This window comes from Bicyclus anynana, chromosome Z (assembly GCF_947172395.1).
Source record: "Bicyclus anynana chromosome Z, ilBicAnyn1.1, whole genome shotgun sequence".
NCBI lineage: Eukaryota > Metazoa > Arthropoda > Insecta > Lepidoptera > Nymphalidae > Bicyclus > Bicyclus anynana.
In genome coordinates, this window is record NC_069110.1 from 12,358,795 (window position 1) to 12,386,239 (window position 27,445).

The window sequence follows — 27,445 nt, forward strand, 5'->3', positions numbered from 1 at the left end:
ATCCAATATTTGTAATTTTTAGTGCCTGCTAAAAGCGTGTTTTTTTTTTAGTTTTTTATACTATTTAAAGTTAATATAGTTGCACCAGGGCCCTTGGTTTCCTAGCTACGCCACTATTTGTATTGTTCTGATGACAGAGTTGATGCAGAGCTTACTCCAGAACCACTATTACGAACATGAAACTCTTCGCTCCGCTTTCAATAAAATTGCATGCGTCATTTACAACGAAACTGAAATGATTTCATGAATTCTATTACTTGGGTGCTCTGCTTATTTTTAGTATACTTTCAATGGAAAGTCACTCTGGGATTAATGTGTTTGACTAATACATAGTCAACGCCCGCAATTCTATTCGAATAAAATTTATAAATTGACGGATATTAGATAGATAAAAAGTTGTGAAATTTAAGCTGTTTTTGATGAAAATATAAGAAAGTAAAATACAATAAAGTACACTGTGTTAAGCTATTAAATTTATACCAACGACTGACGTTACTTTACAGAGTATAAACTAGCTCTCCCGCATTAGTACGCTTAGATCTTTTAAACTACGTAACGGATTTTTTCAATGCAATTTTCCACAATAGATAACAAATGATTAAATAAGAAGGTTCATACGTGACATGATACAGGGTATATAATAATTTATTTATTTTGCTTTCATCCTCGAAAAGCCGACGAACCCATGCGACAACGACACCCAGGTCCGACAAAATAATCTCTACGTACGTTTCACTCCGAAACCGGAGCATCCTCAGGAGGTGTTGACTCTACAACGTTGTTGAGTCAACGTTTACGTCGCATGGGTTCGTCGGCTTTTCGCGGATGAAAGCATAATAAATAATTTATTATATATTCATGATGAACTTCCGCAAAGTAACGCCTGCTTCTATCCAATGGTAGAGGGTATCCACGCGTACAAAGCCTCCTAATGCCAATAACACGTTGGCACATAATACTTGAATAGAATGGTAAACAGCAATTGTAACTTGATTTCAAACCTTACACTGTGAGTTCTGGATATTGATTTCTGCCTGCTACACTATCCTCCCTACACCTACATCTAACAATATATATTCGCTTATTAGGAGGGGTTGGTGGATTACTTTTGACTATTAGTAAGTCGTGTTTAAAAAAAGATTTTCTTCAATAACCTTAATACACAGAACAGAACTAAAAATAATTAATTGTAATAGTTCACTTATGTTTATGTAGAGAAAAGAATTTATCATGAAATACATCAGAGAAAATTAAATAAAAGAAAGAAAAACCAAACAAAGAGAACGTTATATGGAACAATACGTCGAGTGCTCGGGAATGCATTCACAGTAATTCTATTGAATACAATTCCAGTGAAGTCATATTGGTTCCCAACAATTTCCTGTAAAATTTTTAAATAAAACTCGTGCATTTCCTTAAAATTAAAACATGTCATGAGCAGTTATTGTTATATTCATTCGTGTATCTCGGTAAATGTACGCATTATTTAAATGAAAATTTGAAAATTGTCTTTTCAAATTCGTCCATAGGGGTGTCATTCTAATAGCACGATTTTACCCACGACATAACTACTTTTGGAAGTTTCTTCTGTCGTGTACGAAAAATTTTAATGTTTCAAAAAATACGAGCAAATAGAGCAAGTAGGTACTAGAGACCATTGTTAATTGTATCAATTATTAAAAAAAAAAACGTTAACGGGAATAATTTGATTTGTAATTAATTAATGAAAAAACATGATGAGCATGCTTCAATGAGATCCTGACAGGTGACATGGTCAAAAAGACATAAATCCACATTTATTAATTAATCAGCTGACCATACACTATTTTGATCATTATTATCACCTATTAATATAAACATACAATCAATTGCCTATCTACCTACTGTAAAATATCCAATAGGCACATGATGACATTTATTCCATAGAATCTCAATTTCGTTTATGTCAAATAACATAAAGCCGGATTTACATTTGTCTGACGTGTCGTGTTGTGACGCATCAGAACAGGTATCGTACATTTTGTATGCGGCGCATCAGAAGCCATCACGACATGTCACAACACATAAGTGTAAACGTTGCCATATAAAATGTATCATACCGATTCTATTATGACGCGTCACGACACGTCAGACAAATATAAATCCGCCTTAATTCAAAGATAGTGAATAAGCCTGCAGGTCCTTGTCGTATGCATACGATTGCGTAACCGATCCGAATCCATGTTCAGATTTAACTTCTTCGCGATCTTTACTAAATATTGTAAAGAGTTTGTGAGGTTGTAAGGGGGTAATCTCTGAACCTACCGAACTGATTTTAAAAGTTATTTTACCACAAAAAAGCCACGTTATTTGTGAGTGTTACAGGCTACATTTTATTCCTATATTCTCACGGGAACGGGAACTACGCGGGTGAAGCAGCGATGCGACTGCTAGTATTGTATAAAATACAATACATAACAATAATAGTGGCAGCAACAAACTCGTAGTATTTATAATTGTGCGATGAGTAGATGCCGCCATTCTCGACAAACAAGTTTCTGATTCAAAGCCGAGCTGAAGTTAATTACATCGAAATAGGTGTTTTTTGTTGACGGCCAGAACTACGGATGTGAATTTCCGCAGTTGTAGATATTTTGTCAGATAGTGTGATGCGCCATGTTTAACCAAATGTATCTATTTTTAACGCTCAACAATGAATTTTCAATTTTTTTTTTCAATATAAATGCACGCTCGCGACTTTGTCTTCGTGGAATGGATTACATACATATACATATAAAGTGTCTGTATAATTTCAAAAGACTGTGTTTTCTCAATTGCTTATAGTAATTAATAGTAGTATGTCTGTTTGTCGGCCTAAAGTTTGGAAAGACTGGACTTCTAGATTCTTAATGTGACTTTTGTTGATTGGTAGACGAGTAATGGCCGTTCGCTAGCTTTCCAACTTCCGGGGTCAATAAATAATTAAATATAAATATATTCTTAAACAATACGCACACCACTATCTAGCCCCAAAGGAAGCATGCACAGTTACCTGTGTTATAGGTACTAAAATACCTGATATTACTAGCGGACCCCAGCGACTTTGTCCGCGTGGAATTCAGTTTTCACAAATCCCGCGGGAATCATGGATTTTTCCGGGATGAAAATTATGTGTTAATCCAGAGTAAAATCTATTTCCATTCCAAATTTCAGCCAAATCGCTTCAGTAGTAGCGGCGTTAAAGAGTAACAAACATCTATACAGACATACATTTATACAAACTTTCGCGTTTATAATATTAGTAGGAAATATGATGCATATACATTTACATACTACTTATAAATACTACTTATATGTTTAATGTATAAATAAATACACACGGACCAATTAACAAAAAAAACCTTAACCAGCCCAGCCGGGGACCGAACCCAGGACCTCCGTTATATAAATCCACCGCGCAAACCACTGCGCGAAGAAGGCCGATTGATAGTATCGTGGTGAATGATATGAGTATGTTTCGCTTTGGGATTGTTTTCAAATGCGCACTCATTGTTGTACTGATAGAATAGAAAATCCATACTTTTACGACAAAATTGAGTTGGTATTGTAGCCAACGCATCCATAGCTAATGATGACATTTATATCTATGGCCGTTGACATTTAAGAGTTTAATGTGTCATCTAACTTGTAATAGAATTTTATATCAGTTAGGTAGAATTCAATATAGAGTGTTTCGTACGATTTCCCATAAATTTAAGGTGACCACTTCATCATTAACCCAAATTCGGCTCACTGTTGAGCACTAGTCTTCTCTCAGAATGAGAGCGGTTAGGCCTAGTCCACCACGCTAGTCGCTATCCAAATGCAAGACTTAGAAAATTAGGAAAATTCTCAGGTATGCAGGTTTCCTCGCGATAATTTTCCGCCACACGTGATATTTAATTTGTTATAATGCAAATAATTGAAAAGTTGGTGCATGCTCCGAACCGGATTCGAACCTACGCTCTACAAATCGAAGGCACAGGTCATACCCACTGAGCTATCGCGTCTGTGACCACTTATAGGATGAATTGCGTAACCAATATTTAACTTTATATGTTTTCATACAAAGTAATTCAAATAACTAACACACGCCTTTAATCTTTATGTTACAAAGCGTAAAACAATAACACAAAAGGTTTCCGGCGAGTCAATTAATTCAAAGTGAAATAAGCCTTATTAAGGTACTACAAACCTTTTTTGCTAACAGTACTTAACTTCTGTTAAATATAAGGATACGGTATAAAGGGACAATGTAATATCTATTTACCAAAGAAATATTATTTTCTCCGTATATTCGTTTTAGAACACATGTTTCATAGACATTTTTAGTCTTCTTTAAAGAAGTTCCTGGAACCATTATCAACCCATATTCGGCTCACTGCTGAGCTCGAATCTCCTCTTAGAATGAGATGGGACAAATAGCCGTGATAGCCCAGTGGATATGACCTCGGCCTCCGATTCTGGAAGGTGAGGAAACCTGCATACAAGATAATTTCTCAATTCTCAACATGTGTGAAGTCTTCCAACCCGCATTGGGCCAGCGTGGTGGACTAACCCTTCTCATTCTGAGAGTCCCTGAATGATGGATGCAAATGAATACGGGAAATGCTAATTCACACCCTGTAGTATAGTCATACTAACATTATAAATATTTGTAACAAAGAGCAAAATAAAAGTAATAAATTCTTGAGAAGCGCGTCACAAGGAAAATAGGGGCTTAAATCGATTTGTGCCTAAAAAAGCTACACCCATTCTATCTTATAAAAAAATTACACTTAAAAGTTTACACAGAATTTCTAGCAGACAAAGTCGCGGGCGTCTGTTAGTTTCTATAAATACGACGTCGAAATTTCAGTTTAGTTGGCAAGCGAACGAAAAAGTGAATTAGGAAGGTTTGTTACTTCGTATACTCTAGACTAGACAGTGGTCGGGTTATCGAACCGTACCAAATGCATTAACTATTAGGTATTTATCGTGTTTGCTTGTACTGGTACATCTAATATCTGTTTAAAAAATCTATTTCAGTAATCGCGACGTTGAAATCTATTTCTGAATTTTGTATACGCTGAAAATTCGTTTGAATACTGACGCTGCTAGGGATTTATGGAAGCATGTAATAGTACATTACAAGTGCGGTAAATATTGTCTACAATGTCGAGTTGTGTGTTCTGGTAAAAACTATATATTATACATAAATATATAATATAAGTAGAAACAAAATTGCGCATGTGTACGATCAGTAGAGTAGCTAAATACGAATCACTCTTTGCGTGATTTTGTAGGCACGTAACATATCTAATCTATCTATCAAATTGAGCCCGTGATAGCCCAGTGGATGTGACCTCTGCTTCCGATTCGGGAGGGTGTGGGTTCGAATCCGGTCTGGGACATGCACCTCCAACTTTTCAGTTGTGTGCATTTATAAGAAATAAAATAACACGTGTCTCAAATGGTGAAGAAAAAACATCGTGAGGAAACCTGCATACCAGACAAGTTCTCTTAATTCTCTGCGTGTGTAAAGTCTGCCAATCCACATTGGGCCAGCGGGGTGACTATTGGCCTAACCCCTTTCTTTCTGAGACGATACTTGAGCTCATCAGTGAGCCGACAATGGGTTGATAATGACGATGAACATATCTAAAAGTATAAAATCGTTGATCATAACCATTGACTATGTCTGAAATAAACAGTATTTTTTGCAGACGTAGTGGAGGGTAATAGTTAAAAGATAAAACTTCTACGATAGCCCTTATCTACGAAATACGAAACTAACAGTGTGATACAACTTAAAGTTCAAAACATAAAACGATGGGCAGGGAAGGATAAACGGTTTCAACAAACTCGCACCTACGAGCGGATGCTCGCTATCGCGTTACACCGGCACGGGTAACTTACTGGATACTCTGGACAAACAGGGTAAAAGTTAAGCCGCCTGGTAGACTCAATAGGGTACATTTACCGAATACACGTTTAAGCTACATGCTTAACACTTGGCGTAAAGTTATCCGCCGAAAATTAACGTTAGTATTTCTATACAGGGTGCTGGGGAGAATTTCCCATAACTTCAGGGTGTTGACGAGACCATTTATAGGAGCCGAACTGCATAACTAATATTTTTAACTAAAACGTAAAAACTTTTTGTATTTTCACACTGAGTAACTCAAATAATTCCGACTATCCATGTAACACACGTCTTTGTCTATCCTTGCATTTTAAGTTTTGCTACGTCATTATTATAAGAATGCGTATATGGGACACATTTTAAGATCTGTTTACAAAACAAATATTATTTACTTCGAAAATAATTATTTTAGAACACATTTTCTTTGACCATTTTTAATTTTCGGTAAAGAATATAACCCTATAGTTATGCATCCTGTATATAGAACTTCTAGCCGTCATCAAACGATAATACTCAGCATAGTTACGAAACATCAAATGAGTGAGAACTACTCTCAATTTAATTAGTGCGATCAATAACAATAATAATTATTTGATCTAATGATCTATGATTTCACCACGCCGCGGACGGGACGGTAATGTAACGTTGGTATGAGTTATTGAGTTCTAATTAGGTGTAATATACTAATTAATATAGAATTTAATACACATGGACCTGAATAAAAGAATGTCGGTTCTACAAGATTTGTTTTGGAGAGTGCGCCTAGGAATTATTATTTTCTTTTTCTTTATTAAAAATAGACTTGCGCTTAACTATAATCATGCCTGATGATAAGCAATGACGAGGTCTAGGTTGGAGCGCGCAAGTTCCTCCTTCACCTTTTTATCATAGAACTGCCAGGCATCGCAATAATCTGCATACATTCGTAGTTGATGTCTCTTCGACTCGTACGAATCAATTTGGCTCTTTGTAGAAAGCTATGGAATGCCTTTCCGGCGTTTTTTTTCCTAACCACCTGCAATATGGGTATCAAGTCAAAAATGAATAGGCAAGGCAAGCACGTTCCACCTTGAAAGCAGCCAAGCGCTAGCCTAGCTTTTTTAAAATGGAGTCACGATCGGTGTGATGCTATAGACCGAGATACAGCGACAGCCAGATGTTCGACATTTTATAAAAGCTGATAGTTTGTTAGTTCATACGCCTACCATACGCAAGTATAGATAATTAGATAGTCAATTATGGAGTTTAAACCGTGGCTACTTTGGGAGGCAGCAGGTTTAAGGATCAAGACCCTCAACCGTCTAAGTATAAAGTGTATTTTTTATTTTTCCAGTCACTTTCGCGGAAACCCTTCGAAAAACAACATTTAAGAGTTGCCATAAGGCCAAGTGTTTGGCGACTGGAGATATAATTTGTCATAATATATCGAGGAAAATTAATAAAAAAAATACTTTATACTTAGACGGTCTTACTACTTGAAACCTGCTACTTCCCAAAGTAACCACTGTCCGAACTCCGCAATTTAAAAAACATGAGCTGACACACTTTAAGCATTTATAAAATGACGAATGTCTAGCTGTCGCTGGCTCTTGGTCTATTATGTTTCACGTGCCAACTGCGACGAGTGTGCGCCATGCTGTCCCGTCCGCTGTGAAACAAAACCTTTACTTATTGAATTTACGTCGGGTCTAGACGCTCTCTTATTATTCATACTGTAATCAATGTGCTTCAGTTCCGCAGGTTTCTGAGTTATTACACATTAAATGTTCCTTTGATTTCCTAGTTGCCTTCATCGTAATTTAAACGATAGCCTATGTACGTTATAATTTACTGGCATGCATATTTGAAAAACATGTTATATCTGTTACGTTCAATAATCGAAAACGCTCAGTGAGCGGAAAAATAGCTCACAACGCGTTGCGGTCACAGTAAAACGCGCACAACGCGTTGTGCCAAACAAATGGCTTTTCTTCATTGCCACAACGCGTTGAGATCGAATAGCATGTCAGCCACAACACGAATTTCGATATTTGGTCTTTCTGTGATTGTCACAATGCGTCATGGCGTTTTCATTAGAGCCATAACACGAATTTCGCCATGTGGATGTTTTGCTGTGACGACAACGCGTTGTGAGCTATTTTTGCGCTCACTGAGCGTTTTCGATTTTTGAACGTAACAGATATAACATGTCTTTCAAATATGCATGCTAGTAAATTATAACGTACATAGGAAAATATCTACTAAACCGGATAGCCCAGTATCTGTGGAACATTTTTACAATTGATAACTATCAAGTTAATTTTCCGTGAGTAGCTTCATCTTGATGGGACGTTCAACTTTTATATTTATGAAAATTCTTGATTCTGGTAGGTAACTGGGTTACCAGGTAATATAATTTTCTGAGCATCAGAACGAGAAAATGTACCACGCAATTTGTGGGACATTGTGGCTGTTTAGTTGTATAATTATTAATTAATCAACAGTAAAAAAATCTGGGCTGACTTGACTTGACTATGACGATTTATTAAACGTTTGTTTGTATAGGACAGATCTTCGTCATCGTCTTTAAATATCAGTCACTGACCTGATATCAGACCGGCAATATATTTCTTACTGTTATTGATTAATAATAACTGTTTTACAATCCCACAAGTTTCTGAGTTATTACGCACTAAATGTTACTTTGATTTCTTACTTGCTTTTTTCTCATTTAAGCGATAGCGTACACAGTAGAAAGAGTGTCATAAATGCGAAATACTAATGTCGTAATATTTTAATCTTAGTTAAAAACTAACTTAACTGTATGGAACCCAATAGAAATTCGCGGCCGGCAATTTTGACATCACAAGCGCCCGCGCATCCCTACATTACATCGTATTTCCTACAAACGAAGTAATGCTCGGGGATATTCAGCTTGCGTCGTGTCACCTGTGTGGTTGGATTACCTCATCCTTACTGCCATCCTGACTACCTCGTCCTGACTAGCCACGGCTCCAGCTATTAGTGCTACTCTTAGAGTTGTATGACTAGGCGTAGGGAGCAAGGGACCCATATAATCCCGAAGCTCAGTTACCCTCAGGCCAGTACTTTGACTGTGAAAGACGAAAAAGAATTAAAATTACTAAACTCACGACCCGGACTATTATTCCTACCTTCCTGTACGGCTACAAATCCACTTTAGGTGAGCGGGCTTTGATCTTGGTTTCACAATGACTTGGTAGTCAAGGGCTAACTTGTCATTGAATAATATTAAAAGAAAAATCAGCCAAGGTATCGTATCGGGCCACGCGCAGTGTAGGGTTCCGTAGATTAAATGAGCACTTGTATCCCTTCTGAAATGCTCGAAAATAACGATAACGATACCCCACACCACGGAATAGACCATAAAAAATTCATCCTCACTTTGCATGTAAGGAAGGAACTCCGAAAGAATTTTTTTTTTCACATTTTATGCCATACCAAATATCAGCTTTATATAGTTTTAACAGACTGTAAGTTATTTTACTGACAATTTTATCTTTTTAATTAACAACGGAATTATTATTTTCGATTTCCAAGTTTTGTTTTTTAAGTTGGTGACTCTTACTCTTTAAAAAGCAATTTGCTACTTTGCTGTTCTAGTTTTCCTTGTAATTTCAATATATATCCTACACTCGTGAATTTTTTCACGTATCCATAAACAACCGTTTAGCTGGTAGATGGTGGGGACACTTGACTGGCAAAAATTAGCTCTTAAAAGCTCCGACCGTACCTCACACTGTGAAATGAAAGAGTAAAAAAAAATTCATCCATCGATCAATATATTTTTCAATATTTTATTTTACGATTTTTTTCACATTTTTAATATATATACTCGTTGTAATTAACAGCTTTCTATTAATAATAGTCTCTGCACTAAACCGCGGACAGACGGACGGACATGGCGAATCTATAAGGGTTCCTTGTGGACTACGGAACCCTAAAATCACTGCACGCGGACGTTCGTTTCACAGACCAATGCACACTACTCGATTAGTAAAAAACCACAAAAAGTCAAAGGCCGTCTCTTACCTGTATTTTTTAGATAACCTTCGCAATATATGAATTTTTAAATCATAGATAATTAAATCACCAATACAAACGTGAATTTATATCTGAAGCACCTGTCCAATTCTTTAATTTTATTTAAGGAAGAATTTTTATCCCAGTCATATCTGAAACATGACCAATATTAGAGTGCGCGCAAGATAAGTCTGCGCGCGACTGGTGGCACAATTATGTTCCCAGCGTTAGTGATCTCTTTTACCCGCCAAGAGATAGACAGAGATAGACAAGATCGACGATGTGTGGGTATTCTCCGGCCCGTGTAAACGGGTCGGGTGTTCAGGCCTTGAGGCATATGCCTGTCGCGGGGGATCTCTCTCTCCTGGTACTCTCTTTTAAGCCCTCCCGGGGTTGAGGCCTTTTTATCGGCCTAGCGGACTGGACGACGTTATTTCTGACGTACCTTGGAGCTCCCGCGGCAAGGCGCAGGCACTTGTTCTGCTGGATTTGCAGTCGGTTCTTCTGGTGCGCGGAGCACAGCGCGTGCCAGGCCGGGACAAGATAGTGGCACTTTTAATTAGTTCCGATTTTGGCCACGCGCAAACTTATCGTGCGCGCACTTTACCATTCCCCTCCAACTAAGCGAAATTCTTGTACAAGGAGTGGGTACAACAACAATCCAACGAGTGAGGATTTATCCCGGATCATTCGTATTTGAGTCTTGCCCCTTAATGTGTTTAAGATTCAGGTTTTGTAACTTCAGTGCTTCATTCGTCACGCTTGAAAAACCGTTATAAGATTTATACGAGTAACTCCAGTAGCACAACTAAAATGGCAATTCGAGTAAAATAAATTTATATTAGGTAATTACTTGATGCATTATAGAATAATGGGTCCAGCGAGAAATGATAAATGTATGAGCAATAAACATGAATGGGATAATAATTTCATCCGATAGACATCTGATCATAATGTAGCATTACAATATTAATTACGAGGATAATTAGAGTAATATGGCAACACACCATCTGTATTAATCAGCTTAAAACTCAAACTGGTTATTGTCATACTCATCATACATTGTAATTTCTTACATACTAATGGACGCACGCGACTTCGTTTGCTTTAACATCGATTTAAATTTTAATTGTACGTCACAATTTTTAAGAAGTTATAATGAGTACCTATACTAAGTTAACCTTAAAAGATAGTTTTTGTAAGTCTATAAAAGACAAATATCTCATTATGCATTTTTTCTTATATACCTACTAGATTTGGCAGCGTTTTCCAAAAAGCTCACAAGCGGCTTAAATTTTTTTGTCATTTCTATCAATTTCACATTTAAATCAATTTACACAAGATCTTTACAAATAGTATTCCGTAACTTTTCTCATACATCACTCTGTCTATTAGTGAAAACTGCATGAAAATCCGTTCAATAGTGAAACCTGTATCCTACAGGAGGAGCATGGTCTCACAAATGCCTTCATAAAATGCTACAGGCTTTCGTTTTATATTATCATGATTTCAAAATATTTTTCCGGAGATATATTTGTACAGACAGGTTTAGATTCTTATGAAAGAAAATCTGAAATAAGAGCTTATAAAGTAGTAATAAATATAGATTGCTCTGTGCTCCTGCGACCCAACTAGAATGTGTTGCAAATCCGAATGTTCGTTTACCATCAACTAACATGACTAAATCTCTCTCGGGACGCTTGCCGTAATAGACTACAAGCCCTTGAACAAAAATTTCATGTGAAATGAACCAACATGAATAACGCTTAGAAGGCTGTTACTTTATCAGAAAATAACTCTGAGCACTATGCCGTCATTTCTGAGCGGTACAAGTGAGTACGCGAGTGAAGAGTAAGGCTTGCGACTCTTATCTTTCGACTCCTGCGCTGGAAATATGTACGGCGTTTATGGGTAAAGTATCTGTATATGTGTACAAAACTATTTGCATAAATGACGTACCTACAGTAATAAATGACCTATTTTGCTTCTGTTGTCGACAATTAAAAGTTTGTTCTGATTTCCTGCACCACCATTTTAGTAGGGCACTAGGATTTTCAACATTTATTTTTAATCATCTTAAACACTATAACAAAGCCATTCATTAATAATTAGTCGTAATTCATCATTTGTACCTGAGAAATTCCATTCACTCGCGTACTCACCACTGTACCGCTCAGAAATGACGGCATAGTGTTCAGAGTTATTTTCTGATACAGTAACAGCCTTCTAAGCGTTATTCACGTTGGTTCATTTCACAGGTAGTTTTTGTTCAAGGGCTTGTAGTCTATATTAATACATTGTAGCCACCCGCAATATGAAATGAGAGGTAAAGAGGGAGTTATTTTCCAAGCTTTTATAAATATTTTCTGAGGCTACATTTGTACTAAATCTTTCTTTTTTAACCGACTTAAAAAAAAGAGGTGGCTCTCAATTCGCTTATGTATTTTTTGTATTGTTTGTTACCTCATAACTTCGTAGTTTATTTACCAATTTTAAAAATATTTTTTTTGTTTGAAAGAGAATACTTTCAGATTGGTCCTATTTAATTTTCATGAAAATCGGTTCAGTAATTTTGGATTAAAATGAAAATAACGAAATTGGCCGTACTGTGGCGCTTTCTTTCACTATGCTAGGACACACTAAAAACAGAAGAATAAAATCTTTCCAACAAAAAATAACATCATATGTGCTGTGCTACCTTGCTTACCTAAGAGTATTTAATAATACCTACTTAGAATACTTACTTAATATGTGTTCATGAAATAAATACATTTGTATGAGCCTAGATCCCAGTCACAACTACTCATGTACTAGTGAAAACTTTATTACAGTGAGTTGTGATTCCTCGTTCTTAAGTAGTAATTATGTTATATTCAAACAAACAATATAAATATAAAATAATTTTCCGGAAGAAAAACTATCTCAAGAACTTACACCCAGGGCTTTATAATTCGATGCTAATACCGAGCCTTACCTTGATTTGATCAACCCATAATCGGCTCACTGCTGAGCTCAAGTCTCCTTTCAGAATGAGAGGTGTTAGGTCAATAGTCCACCACGCTGACCCAATGCGGATTGGCAGACTTAACATACGCAGAGAATTACGAAAATTCTTTGGTATGCAGGTTTCCTCACGACGTTTTTCCTTCACCGTTAGAGACACGTGACATTTAATTTCTTAAAATGCACACAACTGAAAAGTTGCAGGTTCATGCCCCGGACCGGATTCGAACCCACACCCTCCGGAATCGGTGGCAGAGGTCGTATCCACTGGGCTATCACAGCCTTACCTAATAGGACTTAATAACCATTTAATTTCTACATACTTTTACAACAATACAATTTTAAAATGAAACAACAGCATCTAAAGTATAGAACGTTTTAATTAATGAAAAAAAAAACAAACATTTTGATAGCTTCTAATTGTAATACCTATTGGTCTCTTATAATAAAAGGACGCATAATCATGTCAATAAACAATTTCACTTAAAAACTGGCCAATTTTGCTTTGACAGTTTTTGGTAAAAAAATTTATACCTAAAGGCCTTTAACTATAGTCCAATATTCAATAAAATCCGAAATTCAGAGCAAATTCAATCTTAAGGATTCAGTTTAAAGTTGAATTTGCAAATGCGACTACTTGAACTTAGTGCCAAGAAGTTTTGATTGGCATAAATTGAGTGGGGTAATTTTTTGGCCGCTGATTGTGCATCCACTTTTTAATAGGAGATCGATAGTAATACCAGAAAAGTCAATCAAACATTAATAATTGTTAATATCAAAACTGGTGTCACAGAAAATCAACATAATATTATGTAATTTCAACAAAACCTTAAACTGGTAATTTTATAACAATTATTTAATGAAACGCCATGTAAAATTTACACAACAAAAACCTTTAAGTGGAAATATTAAAATCTTAATGTTAAAAAAAATCCTTTAGGTAGCTTTTATTGGTAATAATACAAAAATGACAAAAAAATAAACATTTAAAATCATAACTGGTGCCATAGAAAATCCACGTATTATGTACTTTCAACAAAATCTTAACTGGTAATTTTATAACAAATATTTAATGAAACACCATGTAAAATGTAGACAGTAGAAACCTAAAGTAGTATGAAAAATCTTACTGGTAAAAAAAACATATCGATAGCTTTTATATGTAAAAAATAACAAAAAAAATAAACTATTAAAATCAAAACTGGTGCCACAAAAAATCAACATATTATGTAATTTCAACAAAACCTTGAACTGGTAATTATATATCAATTATTTAATGAAACACCATGTAAAATGTAGACAATAGAAACCTAAAGTAGTATGAAAAATCTTACTAGTAAAAAAAACATTTCGATAGCTTTTATATGTAAAAAATAACAAAAAAAATAAACTATTAAAATCAAAACTGGTGCCACAAAAATCAACATATTATGTAATTTCAACAAAATCTTAAACTGGTAATTATATATCAATTATTTAATGAAACACCATGTAAAACTTACACAACAAAAACCTTTAAGTGGAAATATTAAAATCTTACTGTTAAAAAAATCCTTTCGGTAGCTTTTATTGGTAATAATACAAAAATAACAAAAAAAATAAACTATTAAAATCAAAACTGGTGTCACAGAAAATCAACATATGTAATTTCAACAAAACTTTGAACTGGTAATTTTATAACAATTATTTAATGGAACACCATGTAAAATGTATGAGAATCTTACTGTTAAAAAAAATACCTTTCGGTAGCTTTTATACAAAAATAACTAAAAAAACTTAAAACTGTTAGTCTAAACTAGTGCCACCGAAAATAAAAGAAAAAAACCTTAAACTAATATGATTTAAATCTTACTGATGTCACAGAAGTGACAATGGTTTACTATTATTACTTATTGCGTAATGGTGTAATATAAGATTTTCGCATTTTGTGACAGTTACCGCATTTTACTTGATCCGCCTTATGTACAAACAGAGCAGGGTTCTGTAAAGCTTGTGTTAGATCACAAGCGCGATGGCACCATTGACAACTCTCTGTGCTCGTCGGATGTACGCCAGCCATGTGGTTAGATAAGCCGCGAACACTCTTGAAAGTACGTCGACATATTTCACAAGAATTTTTCGAACTTTCCGGATGCATATAATTTTTATGGTTACGAAGAGCTAGCGGCGAATTGAATATTTTACCGCACGAATCACAAGGAGTATTTATTTTGTTGCAGTAAAACGAATGATCATCCAATAGCGCTTTCATTGAAAAGGACCGGTTACAAACTGTACATCGGTGGCGGTACAAATGCATGTATCGGTGATGTTTTTGCAAACTCAACTGCGATGGATATATTTTCCCGCATCGAGTGCATTCGACTTCCATTTTGTTCGTAGGGTGCTTTAGAAGTCGATGCGTGTTTAACAAACTCTTAGTTTTGTAATGCTTACCGCATTGTGTGCACCTGTGACCAATATAGGTGGATCCGTGCTTATCGCCGTTTATTATGTCTTGTAATACGGCCGTTGAGGAACGTTCTTCTATGATTTCGGAGTTTAAACGCACCACATCTATTTCTACAGTAGCTTCAAACGTTACCATTTTAATTTTAACGCTGAACGTGATTTGGAAATAATAAAAATATTTTTTTTACTAGTGTCGGTACTTACAGTAAACGTCACAGAATAAAAAAATAATTGTTGTCACTATTTTATTTACTGTCAAAGGAGGTTAATAAAAGTAGGAGTTATCACTCTGAACCGTCATACAGTCATACCTATGTTTGTATTAATTAAAAATATAATTTTATATGATGCTTGTAAAAAAAATATTTAGATTTTACAGAACAAAATCAAAAGAAAAATTAAAAGTGCAATTTATTAAAAAGAAAGTCATCTGCAAAAACGGAACGTGTTCTATATTCTTTTTACCTAGTAGCACAGACAACAAATGAAGCCTAGTAGGCAGCACCAGTGTTGCAACATTTTTAACCGACTTCCAAAAAGGAGGAGGTTCTACGTTCGGCTGTATGTATGTTTTTTTTTTTTTTTTTATGTATGTCCAGCGATAATTCCGTCAATTATGGACCGATTTTAAAAATTCTTTTTTTGTTTTGTAGGGTTTACTTCCAGGGTGGTCCCATTTTTTTCATGTCAGGATCTGATGATGGCATCCTGGAGAAATTGAGGGGAACTTTCGAAAGTTGTAGAGACGGCTAGTACGTTTGTTAGTGTTTCCATAAGGTATTTTAAACCACTACAACTTTATGAAGGTTTGGAGTTGGTCTGATGATGGAGCCGAACCATAGACGATGGAACTCGTCAAGGATTTACAGCAGTCACCTTTTGTTTGGGCTTGATTAATTTGTATTGATGAGTACTTTCCACCTATATGGGTTGTGACTGTATTAAGGGTCTGGTGATGAAGACGAGGGACAGTGAAGAGAACTCTTCGACGGTTCACAGTAGCTACCTTGTGTTTGGACTTGATAATTTTGTATTGATAAGAACTTTCCACTTAGATAGGTTGTGACTGTACACACGCAGTGGGTATGCTAACACTAAAAATAAAAAAATAAAAATTTTAATAAAAAAAATTCAACCGACTTCCAACTCAAAAAATAACTTTAACTAAAAAGCAAAAAATAACATCCTACTTATGTGCTACCTTCTGATCAGTTTGAACTGGCTTGGCACCGCCTTCAAACTGATCAGAAGGTAGCACATAAGTAGGATGTTATTTTTTGCTTTTTAGTTAAAGTTATTTTTTGAGTTGGAAGTCGGTTGAATTTTTTTTATTAAAATTTTTTTACATCACTGAATGAACTTGCAATGTGTATAGTGCGACATAAAATATTAGAAGTTCATAAAAATGGAACTAATGAACTCGCTGCGTGGCAACACCATATTTACTGTCATTATCACAAAGATCAGTCATTATCATAGACTATAGATCAACCTATCGATTCCTTGATTGTTTTCTGTAACCTATATATTTTTATTAATTCTAAAGTGAATGTGATAATTTTTCCATACTTTATAATAAAGCCTTTATTCATCTCACTTGCTCGATTAAGATCTTTAGCTATGGCATTAAAAGTAACTTTTTAATTTTATATTTAAGAAATGAGGATGGTCCTCAAAGTTTTTATATGTTAGTTATATATTTTGTATTAAACTATACTAATCATTATTAATTAAATATATATTTATTTATTAATTAAGAGGAAAAAACTATTGTTAGTTTGTTTGTTTGAATTCAATAGACTCTAAATCTACTAAACCGATTAGAAAAATTCTTTCACTGTTGGGAAGCTATACTAGGATATATTTTATTCCCCGTATTCCTTACTCGGACGGGAACCACACGTTTCAGCCAGAGTACTAGGATAGCAGACAATATTAGAAGGTTGAAGTAGAAGGATTATTTCTATGTAGGTTGTATTTAAATCACTATTACACGGTTTTTTTTTCATGAAAAAGTACCAGGGTAACCAAACTTGTTAAGAGGTTTTATGTATTTTCTCGAAGGAAACTAACGTAATCTATGTACGTTAGTTTCTAACGTACAAACTAATAAATCGTCTGTACGTTAGAGTAAGGTTAGGCTCGAAAAGCATTGCTTTTTTGTTATGGTTATCATTTTAAGGGCGGAATACACCGTATTCGTTTTCCTACGCGTCATTTCGATTTGGAATTTCGTGAGACTACCGCACACTTTGTTTTTCTTCATTCGGAATGTATATTGTCGCAAGTCACGTAAGTGAGGAATTTGTTCCGTTCGGAAAAAAAACTAAAATGTGCGTCATTTAATATATTTTATATTGATTTCATGCATTCGGTTTTCCGAATACGGAAAACGGATACTTAAAACGAGTGTATGTAGCCGGCTTAATTCACTTATAATTCACTATTTATATTTTACTAGCGACCCGCCCAGGCTTCGCACGGGTGCAATTCTGATACTAACGCGCTATTTATAGGCACGCTCTCAGTGCCCCGGGCGGCCGGTACTGCCGCAAACGCTACGTCTTGCAATTTTTAAATTTGTAATATTTTCGAAAACATTCATTTAAATCATAATCTATAATATATCAATAACGTATTTAAGGTATTTAATTGGATAAGGATTAGTTCTGTATTGGTTAAAATCGCTTCTAAAATTAGCCATTATTTGTCGTAAAAAGTAAATGACAAAAAAATTGTATTGTGGGATATCCATAAGAGATAGACATATACCATCGCGGAGTTATCTGTAGGCATTTTCAATGTGTACAATACTTAGTACATTATTTTGATAAATCTCTTAGGATTCAATGTTACAATGTAAGCGGAAAAAAATAATTATTTACGACATCACATTAGAAACCTCTAAAATACCAGTATTTCTCCACTAGTTAATGGATGTTATTATACATATAAATCTTCCTCTTCAATCACTATCTATTAAAACAACCGCATCAAAATCCGTTGGGTAGTTTTAAAGATTTAAGCTTACATAGGGATATAAGGACAGAGAAAGCGACTTTGTTTTATTTTATACCATGTAGTGATTTTGAATAAGACGAACTTAGTTCCTGACGGGTGTCCCCCGAGCCATATATTTTTTTTTCTTTTTGAAAACTTATTATTTTGACGTGATATTGATTGTTCGCCGATGAAATGTGGTTGCGTGTTTCCTATTAACATCTTATAATAAATATTTGTAATTGGGTACATGATTTTAACAAATATAAGTTTTATAAATTATAAAACTGAACGTATATTTTATACACTTAATTTAGTGTGGTTTACAACTTAGTACGAATAATAAATCCGTTTTTATCAAGACTGTACCTACATCGAGTTTATTTTGACCTGGCACGTCAACACTTTAAGGCGGTCGCATACTCGTTTACCGTATTCGTTTTCCTAATGCGTGATTTCGTTTTTGGATTCCGTGAGACTACCGCAGACTTTACGTTTTTTTTCATTCGGTATCGTGCGGAATTTGCTCCTCACTTCTGAGCTCCCAGCCTCGCGGGCTTGGGGTCCCTTCGAGTCCTGGGACTGTAACATTTTGCCAGCCCTGCCACCCTGTAGTTACGCCACTGTCGTTTATTTATTGACGTGACACGTCTTATAATTCGATGGAGCCTGCACACTCGAAAAAAAGATGACGTCATGCGTCGGTCCCTCGCTCTAGGGTTGCTAACTTTTTTTTACAAAAAATAAAGTATGTCGCTCTAGGGTTGCCAACTTTTTTTACAAGAAATAAAGTATATTCTGGTCTATAAAGATTATTAAACAGTATTCTAGAAAATCGAACAGTTTATTATTTATTTCTTGTTTTAAATACGTTAATTAAAATTTTCTTTCGAAAAATACAACCATCAGTATTTTCTGACGTTATCTACAAACTATCGTCAGTAAATTGTCTTTACAGACAACCGATTTTTTTTATCAGTAACATGATCTGTACAGAGGCAAACATTATACCCCTTACCCGCGTACGTTGGAGCAGCGTGACATTTTGATGTTTAAGCCAAAACTACTTCTTCCACATGGAGAAAGTAGTGGAGAAGCTTGCTTTAAATTATCAATGACGCCGTGCGAGTCTGTTGAAGCGCCAGGTCAAAATAATCTAGATATTAAAAAAAAATTAGCACCCGTTCCGCGAAGTGCATTCCATATGTCAAATTGGTGACGGCGGTTGGTACAAGTACTGTGTATGTATACGTGTGTGTGTGGTTGTTCGCCGCGTCGCAGCGAGGTCGGCCGCGGCGCTTCGTTCACCACCGGGCCGGACCAACAGGCGACTCACGCGCAACGAGAGTCGGTACCATTCGGGTGAGTCATAACATAAAGAACCCATGCCCGTGGATATAGTGGTACTTGTGTGATATCATATATATGCCTAACGTGCGACCTGCGACATATCAAAGTCAAAAGTCAAAAATTCATTTATTTCAATTAGGCTTAGTTTACAAGCACTTTTGAAAGGTCAAGATTATGTCATAGTTTATTTTAATTTAATGGTGGTAATAATAGTCGAAAACTTAAAACTAAAGTTACGAGGGTTCCAAACGCGCCTTGGTCCGAGAAGAGCCCACAACAATCTCAGCCAGGTTTACCACCATTTTACAAACTTATTTAAAACTAAGCGATATACTATCGTGTGGATACAAAATGACGAACCGGATATATTGCACTCTTCTTCATCCGAAAGAACGAAAAAGAAAGCGATATTTCCGGTTCAGCTCAATTGATCATCGGTCGGCAATATGTCATTTTGTCTTCAAGAGATATGTCATAGGTCGTATGTTAGCACTATTGGGGTCTGTCTGTGGAATATGGAGCTCTTGTCTTATTTACTAATACTTAATTGATCATTTCCGACTTTCTATTAATTAAGTGTATGTATTAAATGAGTGAATCTATTTGCATTTTGTTCTTTCTTTCCTATACGCCTATTACGCTCGCCTGTAAAGATCTTTAACTAATAAGCATTTTAGTTCTTAATAATTACGCGTACTATCGTTTCGGTAGACTGGTTTCTTTTTTTGTATTTGCGCCAACGTTTTAATTTCTTATTACGAATAAAAATATCACAAGGCAATAATATTAACAAAAAACGTGTTGTTTTTTTTTTATTTTTTACAAGTTAGCTCTTGACTACAATCTCACCTGATGGTGAGTGATGATGCAGTCTAAGATGGAAGCGGGCTAACTTGTTATGAGGAGGATGAAAATCCACACCCCTTTTCGGTTTCTACACGACATCGTACCGGAACGCTAAGTCGCTTGGCGGTACGTCTTTGTCGGTAGGGTGATAACTAGCCACGGCCGAAGCCTCCCACCAGCCAAACAAATAAATCTATTTTAAAGCGCTTTATCATTATATAAACATAAGTTTTATTTAATTAAGGCCAGTGAAATAAAATTGCCATACGTTTAATAAACCCGAAGAACATTTTTATTTGCAAGCAATACTGGTTCTCTATTACCTTTTTAAAGCTTATTACATGAAAGCTTTGCACAAGAAATCGTTTAATTAGGTATTTAAGCTAGACAGCCTTGAGAATACAAAGCTGGTGCGAATTATTCAAATTCTCTACCTATTACATTATGTTTTGAAATGTCTCGAGTACTTAGACAACTAGTACGAGATTCGGCATACGAAATATATAGCCTCATCTGTTATTTATTTGGGACTAGCGGAGCTGGTCACGCTTCGCTTTGACCTATGAACACTTCTTCCCTACCATACCCCTACCCTGCAGTACCCCTATCTAATTTACCAAGGCAACCTATTTGCAATGTGTCACTGTAAATTTTATCTATCAGTTATCTCTTATCATTAATAAATAACAGATGACGGTATATGCCGAATCTTAGACCATACCTGTAGATGTGTATTCAAGAACCTACTAGCAGACTCCCGTTCCTGTGGGAATACGGAGATCAAATATCAAAATCGGTTCAATATTACCCCTCTCCTACAATCTGTGAAACTGTGCTTCTATAAAATTAGTAAATATAAGCAATTTAACAAAATTTTTGAGTAAAAATAAAATTGTAATAATATGTATAGATTTTATTTGAACAAGTGTTGATGAAGAGTAAACAAAATCACATTTTTATTTGCGTAAAATTTCGAAAAAACAATACAAGGTCTAGGATCAATTTTTGCATACTCGTATATAACATATTTAAAAAAAAACAGAATTATATGAGGAATTCTTATGTTGTTAATTTCTATATCTAATATTTAAATAAATTGCTTATAAATACGAGACATAATTCCTGATTATTATTCAAGAAAACCACAACCGAAATTATGTCTTAAGTTTCAAGCAACAGGGCTTAAACTTACCTACATTTTGTATTCTGTGAATATATGATTGTAAATCCGTGGTAGTGCGTTTAACTCGAAAGCCAGTTCTGGGCCATTCGACCCCAATACGGTGACTCAAAAGCTAAATTGAAGCATCGAGAATTCTCAACAAAGTATTGCGCCTGAACTTGAAAACAAACTTTAACTTACATTTTATTAAACACAGACGTCGCCCGCATGGAAACCTTTGACCCTTTAAACTGTAAGAATTCTGACACATTCAAGTAACAAAGCCATAATTCGAACAATTTACACAAAACCTTGACAAATTATATACCTAAACTTTCTCGTAACAATCGCCCAACTATTGGCGAAAACCGCATGAAAATTCATTCAGTAATTTTCGAGTTTATCGCGAAAGAGACGCAGCATAGGACTTTATTTTATAACATGTATATAAATGACTTTTTTATAAACACGTAATCCTTATGTATGTAATCCTTATATAAAGTATGAAATATGTTCATAATCGTATCTTATAGCGAGGGCCTGTATGATTATACGACTCTGCAGAACACATCGTTATTTACAAAAAGTTCACGATAGCCTATGTCCTACTAGCGGAGGCCCGTGACTTCATCCGCCCTTAGGCCTCCCTAATCCGGCCGTCCCGTAAATCCGTTCTTAGAAAACCTCTATCTATAAACAACCCCAAATTTCAGCTTTGTACATCAACCGGTTTTCGAAATATCGTGATGATACCTTTCGTATTTAAATATTAAGATTACAGTCATGACACGATAAATGTTCCTTTTATTATTTATTTTTTAATATGGAAACGCCTCCGCTCTTTTTTCCTACCCCAGAGGGTAGAAGAAGTATACATAAGTCAAAACAAAACTTCACCGGGCCCGCTAGTCTTAAATAAAACGTGACGTGTAAATAATTTCTAAATGTATAATATAAAAAGGAAGGCAAAATGCGTTGCGTTGGGTAGGTGTAGGGTAGGGGTAGGGTAGGGTAGGGGTAGTTGAACGTTTACATCGAGTTTCACGTGGACGAAGTTGCGGACGTCCGCTAGTAAATAATAAATAAAGCAGTAAATGACACATGTAACCAAAGCTAATAATTATCGGTTTATAAATTTTATTATTATCCGTGCGAAACATGATATTGTGTGGCTAGGGGCAGGCTGTCACATATTAGCCTTAAACACGTCATGTAAACTTCTATTAATATTAAACTAGCTAAGCCCTCATTCGCACGAGAGTTTTTTTAACGGGCGTTAAATAAGCGTTCAAATACAACAATGCATTCCCAAGTAATATATGTATATTGTTGTTGAGATTAGCGCGTTCAAACAAACAAACAAACTCTTCAGCTTTATAATATTAGTATATATATAGAAGTACTAGCGGGCGCTCACAACTTCATCCGCCCTTAGACGTAGGGACGTCTAAGGGCGGATGAATGACGAGTTCGGAATTCATCCAGTCCTATTGCAAAATCCGTTCTTAGTGGACACCTACCAATTATAAATTTCATCTTTGTATGTCTCGCGGTTTTCGAGATTTTGTGATGAATGACCTTTCGCATTTATATATTAGAATACCTATAAAAGTGTACCTCATGTGTAATACTAGAACAAGTTGATAACGTTTTATATAGTCTATTTCATAACATAGGAAGATGCCCGTGCCTGCTAGCAACTGACATAGTTTCTTAAATGTTAAATTGATATAAGTGCTTGTGATTGTATCCTTACGGAATGTCTGTATGAACTGCTCGTTAATATTTTAAACATTGCTGACATTGTTGCCACGTGTCTTGTTATCTATACTAATGTTATAAAGCTAGAGTTTGTTTGTTGGTTTGTTTGCTTGAACGCGTTTACCTCAGAAACTACTGGTGTGATTTGAAAAATTCTTTCAATGTTAGGGAGAAGTCACACGGTGCAGTGCGGTAGCAACGCGGCACCGGAGCGGTATCGCTGCGGCGGCCTGCATATAAATATCAATGATATGCCACCAGTGGCGTGCACTTCATACATGCATTAAAGTACTGCATACCCTAAAAGTTTACTTCCCAGTGCTTATTAAATACAGATTTTTCCAGTTTTCTTTATTTTATTACTAGTGCATACCCTGATCGACAACCTTATGCACGCCACTGTATGCCACACGATGCGTTCCGGCGCCGATATTTACTCACCTATATAAACGAAGTCGCCGATTAAAGTTAACATTAGCCCAACGTAATTATTCCACGCGGACGAAGACGCGGACGGTAGCTAGTGTTCAATATTAGGTTGAACTACTAAACTGCTTAACAGTAAAAAATATGGATTTCGTATTAATGAGAAGCTCCATTTTTTAAATTTTGTGATCTATATCGATTTGTAGAGTGTATCTGACGTTTATCACGATAATTTTAGCAGTAGAGTAGTAAATCCACCTTATCATCATTATCATCATCATATCAGCCGATGGACGTCCAATGAAGACATAGGCCTTTTGTAGGGACTTCCAAACATCACGATATTGAGCCACCCATCCAGCGAATCCCTGCGACTCGCTTGATGTCGTCAGTCCACCTGGTGGGGGGTCGACCAACACTGCGCTTTCTAGTGCGGGGTTGCCATTCCAGCACTATGGGACCCCAACGTTCATCGGCTCTTAGAACTATGTGCCCCGCCCATTGCCACTTCAGCTTCGCAACTCGTTGAGCTATGTCAGTGATTTTGGTTCTTCTGCGGATCTTCTCATTTCTGATTCGATCGAATCATCATCATTATCATCCCTTTTTAACGGCCCACTACTGGGGTAGGCCTTCCTTCTTATAGAAGAGGATATATAGCTTAGCACGCTGCTTTCATGCGGGTTTGTGAAACACTGGAGTAACAAGGCAGTTACTGTAAAAGAACAAAACTTTATTGAAATTTCGAACTGACAACGTATATCCTGCAGGCAAAGTGTACTTACTATATTCGTTTGCATATGTATATATGCTCGATATTCCATTTCCAGCTATTGGTTATTGGATTTCGCTCTACAGATTTGTCTGTCGAGCATTTCTAATCCCTTTAGCTGCTAGGATCATTCGCTTGTTGACTTGCAACGTTTGTAGTTTGTAGTTTCAGTTCTTAGTTAAATCCAAAACTTGCTATTGTTGTATGCTTGCTAAGGATTGGATTGTGTATTGAATTGTTCTTCAATATACGTTCTTTATAAAAGATGTCAGTCTGTAATATCTATAATATAAAAATTAATTTATAAAATATGTTGATAAGCGCAAATCTCGTGAGCGGCTGAACCGATTTGGCTAAATCTTTTTTTAGCTGAGAGGTTTTAGCGGAGAGGTTTTTTTTAGGATAGGTAGTTTGATGGTTTTAGTGTTTAAGGCGAGACTCAGGCACGAACTTTTCTTTACAAACTCCATACCTTAGTCAATATGTAGATTGGCTAGTTAGCACACACACTATAGATCATATTGATGAATACAACGACGAAGTCCTTGCTTAAACAATATTCATTATTATCTTATATTGTTAAAAGGATTATTGAGTATAATCCAGATAATATTCTTTATAACTTCTGACAGATGTGTTATAATTCACTAGCAATTAAATTCACAAAGAAATATGATAATACTTTAGAAATTAAAATTGTTATTATAAATTAATATTATAAAGCTAAAGAGTTTGTTTGTTACATTGTTTGCTGAGATTAGCTCAGGAACTACTATTCCGATTTGAAAAATTCTTTCAGTGTTAGATAGCCCATTTATCGTAGCCGTTTCTGAAAGAACCACGGGAAAGAACTGTCTGAAAATCCTAAACCTTTATGATTTTATCGGCTTGAGTTAATGCATCACAGTATTGGGACCGACTTCAAAGTGATCAGGAGGTAGCACGTACGATGTTATTTTTGCTTTTTAGTTTATTTTCGGATTTTGAAGTCGGTTCAACTTTTTTATGATTTTTTTCTGTATTACGGTGAAATTTAGGTTATGTACACTGTACAGGCATTTTCTATTAATTAATATGAAATATTAGGTAGGGTGAAACGGTTTAAATGCATAAGTGTTTGATGTGTTTTACGAACAATGGCATAGATTTACTGGTATTTACCTGTGTAACAACAGACGTGCTGGTCTGCCTACAGACAGATTTCAGGTACACTGCAGTGGTCGGGTTTCAATACGTTGCTTCGGCGAAGGATGCACTCGGCTAAGCCGCTGATCGGTGTATATTGCCCGGATTTAACGCTTAGTCTCGAGTGCCGTGGGACATTTCTAATATAGACATTTCAATTGAATACAAATTTCTAACTATCTATATATATAATAATAATAAAGTGTGATGCTAAAAGCGTGTTTTTTAGTTTAAAAAACTAAAAAACACGCTTTTAGCATCACGTATTGTCATCAGAACTCAGAGCGTGTGCAAAATTTCATCCTAATCGACGACCGGCAAGTGGGTCAAATTTAGATTCCAAGATTTTCTTACATACACAGTTAGTTATACTCGTAAGTGAAACTAATTTATGCGTGTTAAAAATGAAACTTGAATCTTTCTAAGCGCAAATCTGGAGAACGGTTGAACCGATTACCCTAATTTTTTTTTAGAATACTCCTTGAAGTTCGAGGATGGTTCTTACGGAAAGTTCATTTTTTTAGGGTAGTGTTGGGGTAGGGTAGGAGTAGGGTAGGGATAGGGATAGGGATAGGGAAGAAGTGCACATAAGTCAAAGCGAAGCTTGACCGGGTCCGCTAGTGTTTTATAAAATGAATATCAGAACTCTGTGTAATGTAATGTGTTGTTTTTTTGACATGTCAATTGGTTGAAGTGATCGAGAGCGTTCTGCCGCCCTATTCACTAACTTTTTGACATATGTTAGCCACTATATAAAATAAAAATGAAATAAAATAGTTAGCCACTATATAATTACTATCAAATCAATAACAACCACGACTTTCGTACTCCATAAAGCCCTTTGTCGAGATATACAATGTGAACTGGGCAATATCCACTATAAGATATTCAAGAAGGGTTTCATTTGCCACTGAATGACATTTTATAACTATAATCTCAATTTTGATCACTTAGTATTAAGTAAATAGTGAATATGAAATACCGTGAGCTAAGAATTACTAACAACATCTATGCTATATTAGTTAGATATATTATCTGAACTAGTGCACTTTTTTTATTAATTGATTAAATAAATTTCATAAAAATTTAAGCATTTAATATTAACAGGCCTCAATTTAACCTGGCAAAGTGTCAGTGTGAATATTTTTATTTTCTATATATAAAGCTAAAGCTTATATAAAGCTGAAGAGTTTGTTTGTTTGTTTGTTTGATTGAACGCTCTAATCTCAGGTACTACTGATCCGATTTGAAAAATACTTTCAGTGATATAACCCATTCATCGAGGAAGTCTATAGGCTATAATATATTTTCAAAAAAATTAGGGATCCTTCTTGAAACTCCAATAATGTAACCCAAGGCGTACAAAGGTTTTGTTTTACATGGCGTGCGCTGCAAAAGCTATTGATGTTAGAATAAAATAATGTACTACAACTTTGCAGAACACATTATTTTCAACAAAAAATGTCGCGACAGCCTGTATCTATTTTCTATATTTTAGCAGATATAGTACCTTTTGTACTTTAAT

The 27,445-nt window shown here is 35.5% G+C and overlaps 1 protein-coding gene across 6 annotated transcripts in view; it reads left to right on the forward strand.

The window, feature by feature from the left end:
* LOC112049111 (disco-interacting protein 2) overlaps positions 1–27,445 on the forward strand; it is a 121,471-nt gene that overhangs the window by 44,206 nt on the left and 49,820 nt on the right. Inside the window, exon 3 of one of the 6 annotated variants that reach the window (XM_024086889.2) lies at positions 19,700–19,780. The exons of the other annotated variants lie outside the window; for them this stretch is intronic. Within the exon in view, the coding sequence (XP_023942657.1) occupies positions 19,700–19,780 (81 nt within the window). The remainder of the gene's footprint in view (positions 1–19,699; positions 19,781–27,445) is intronic. 6 annotated transcript variants of the gene reach the window in all.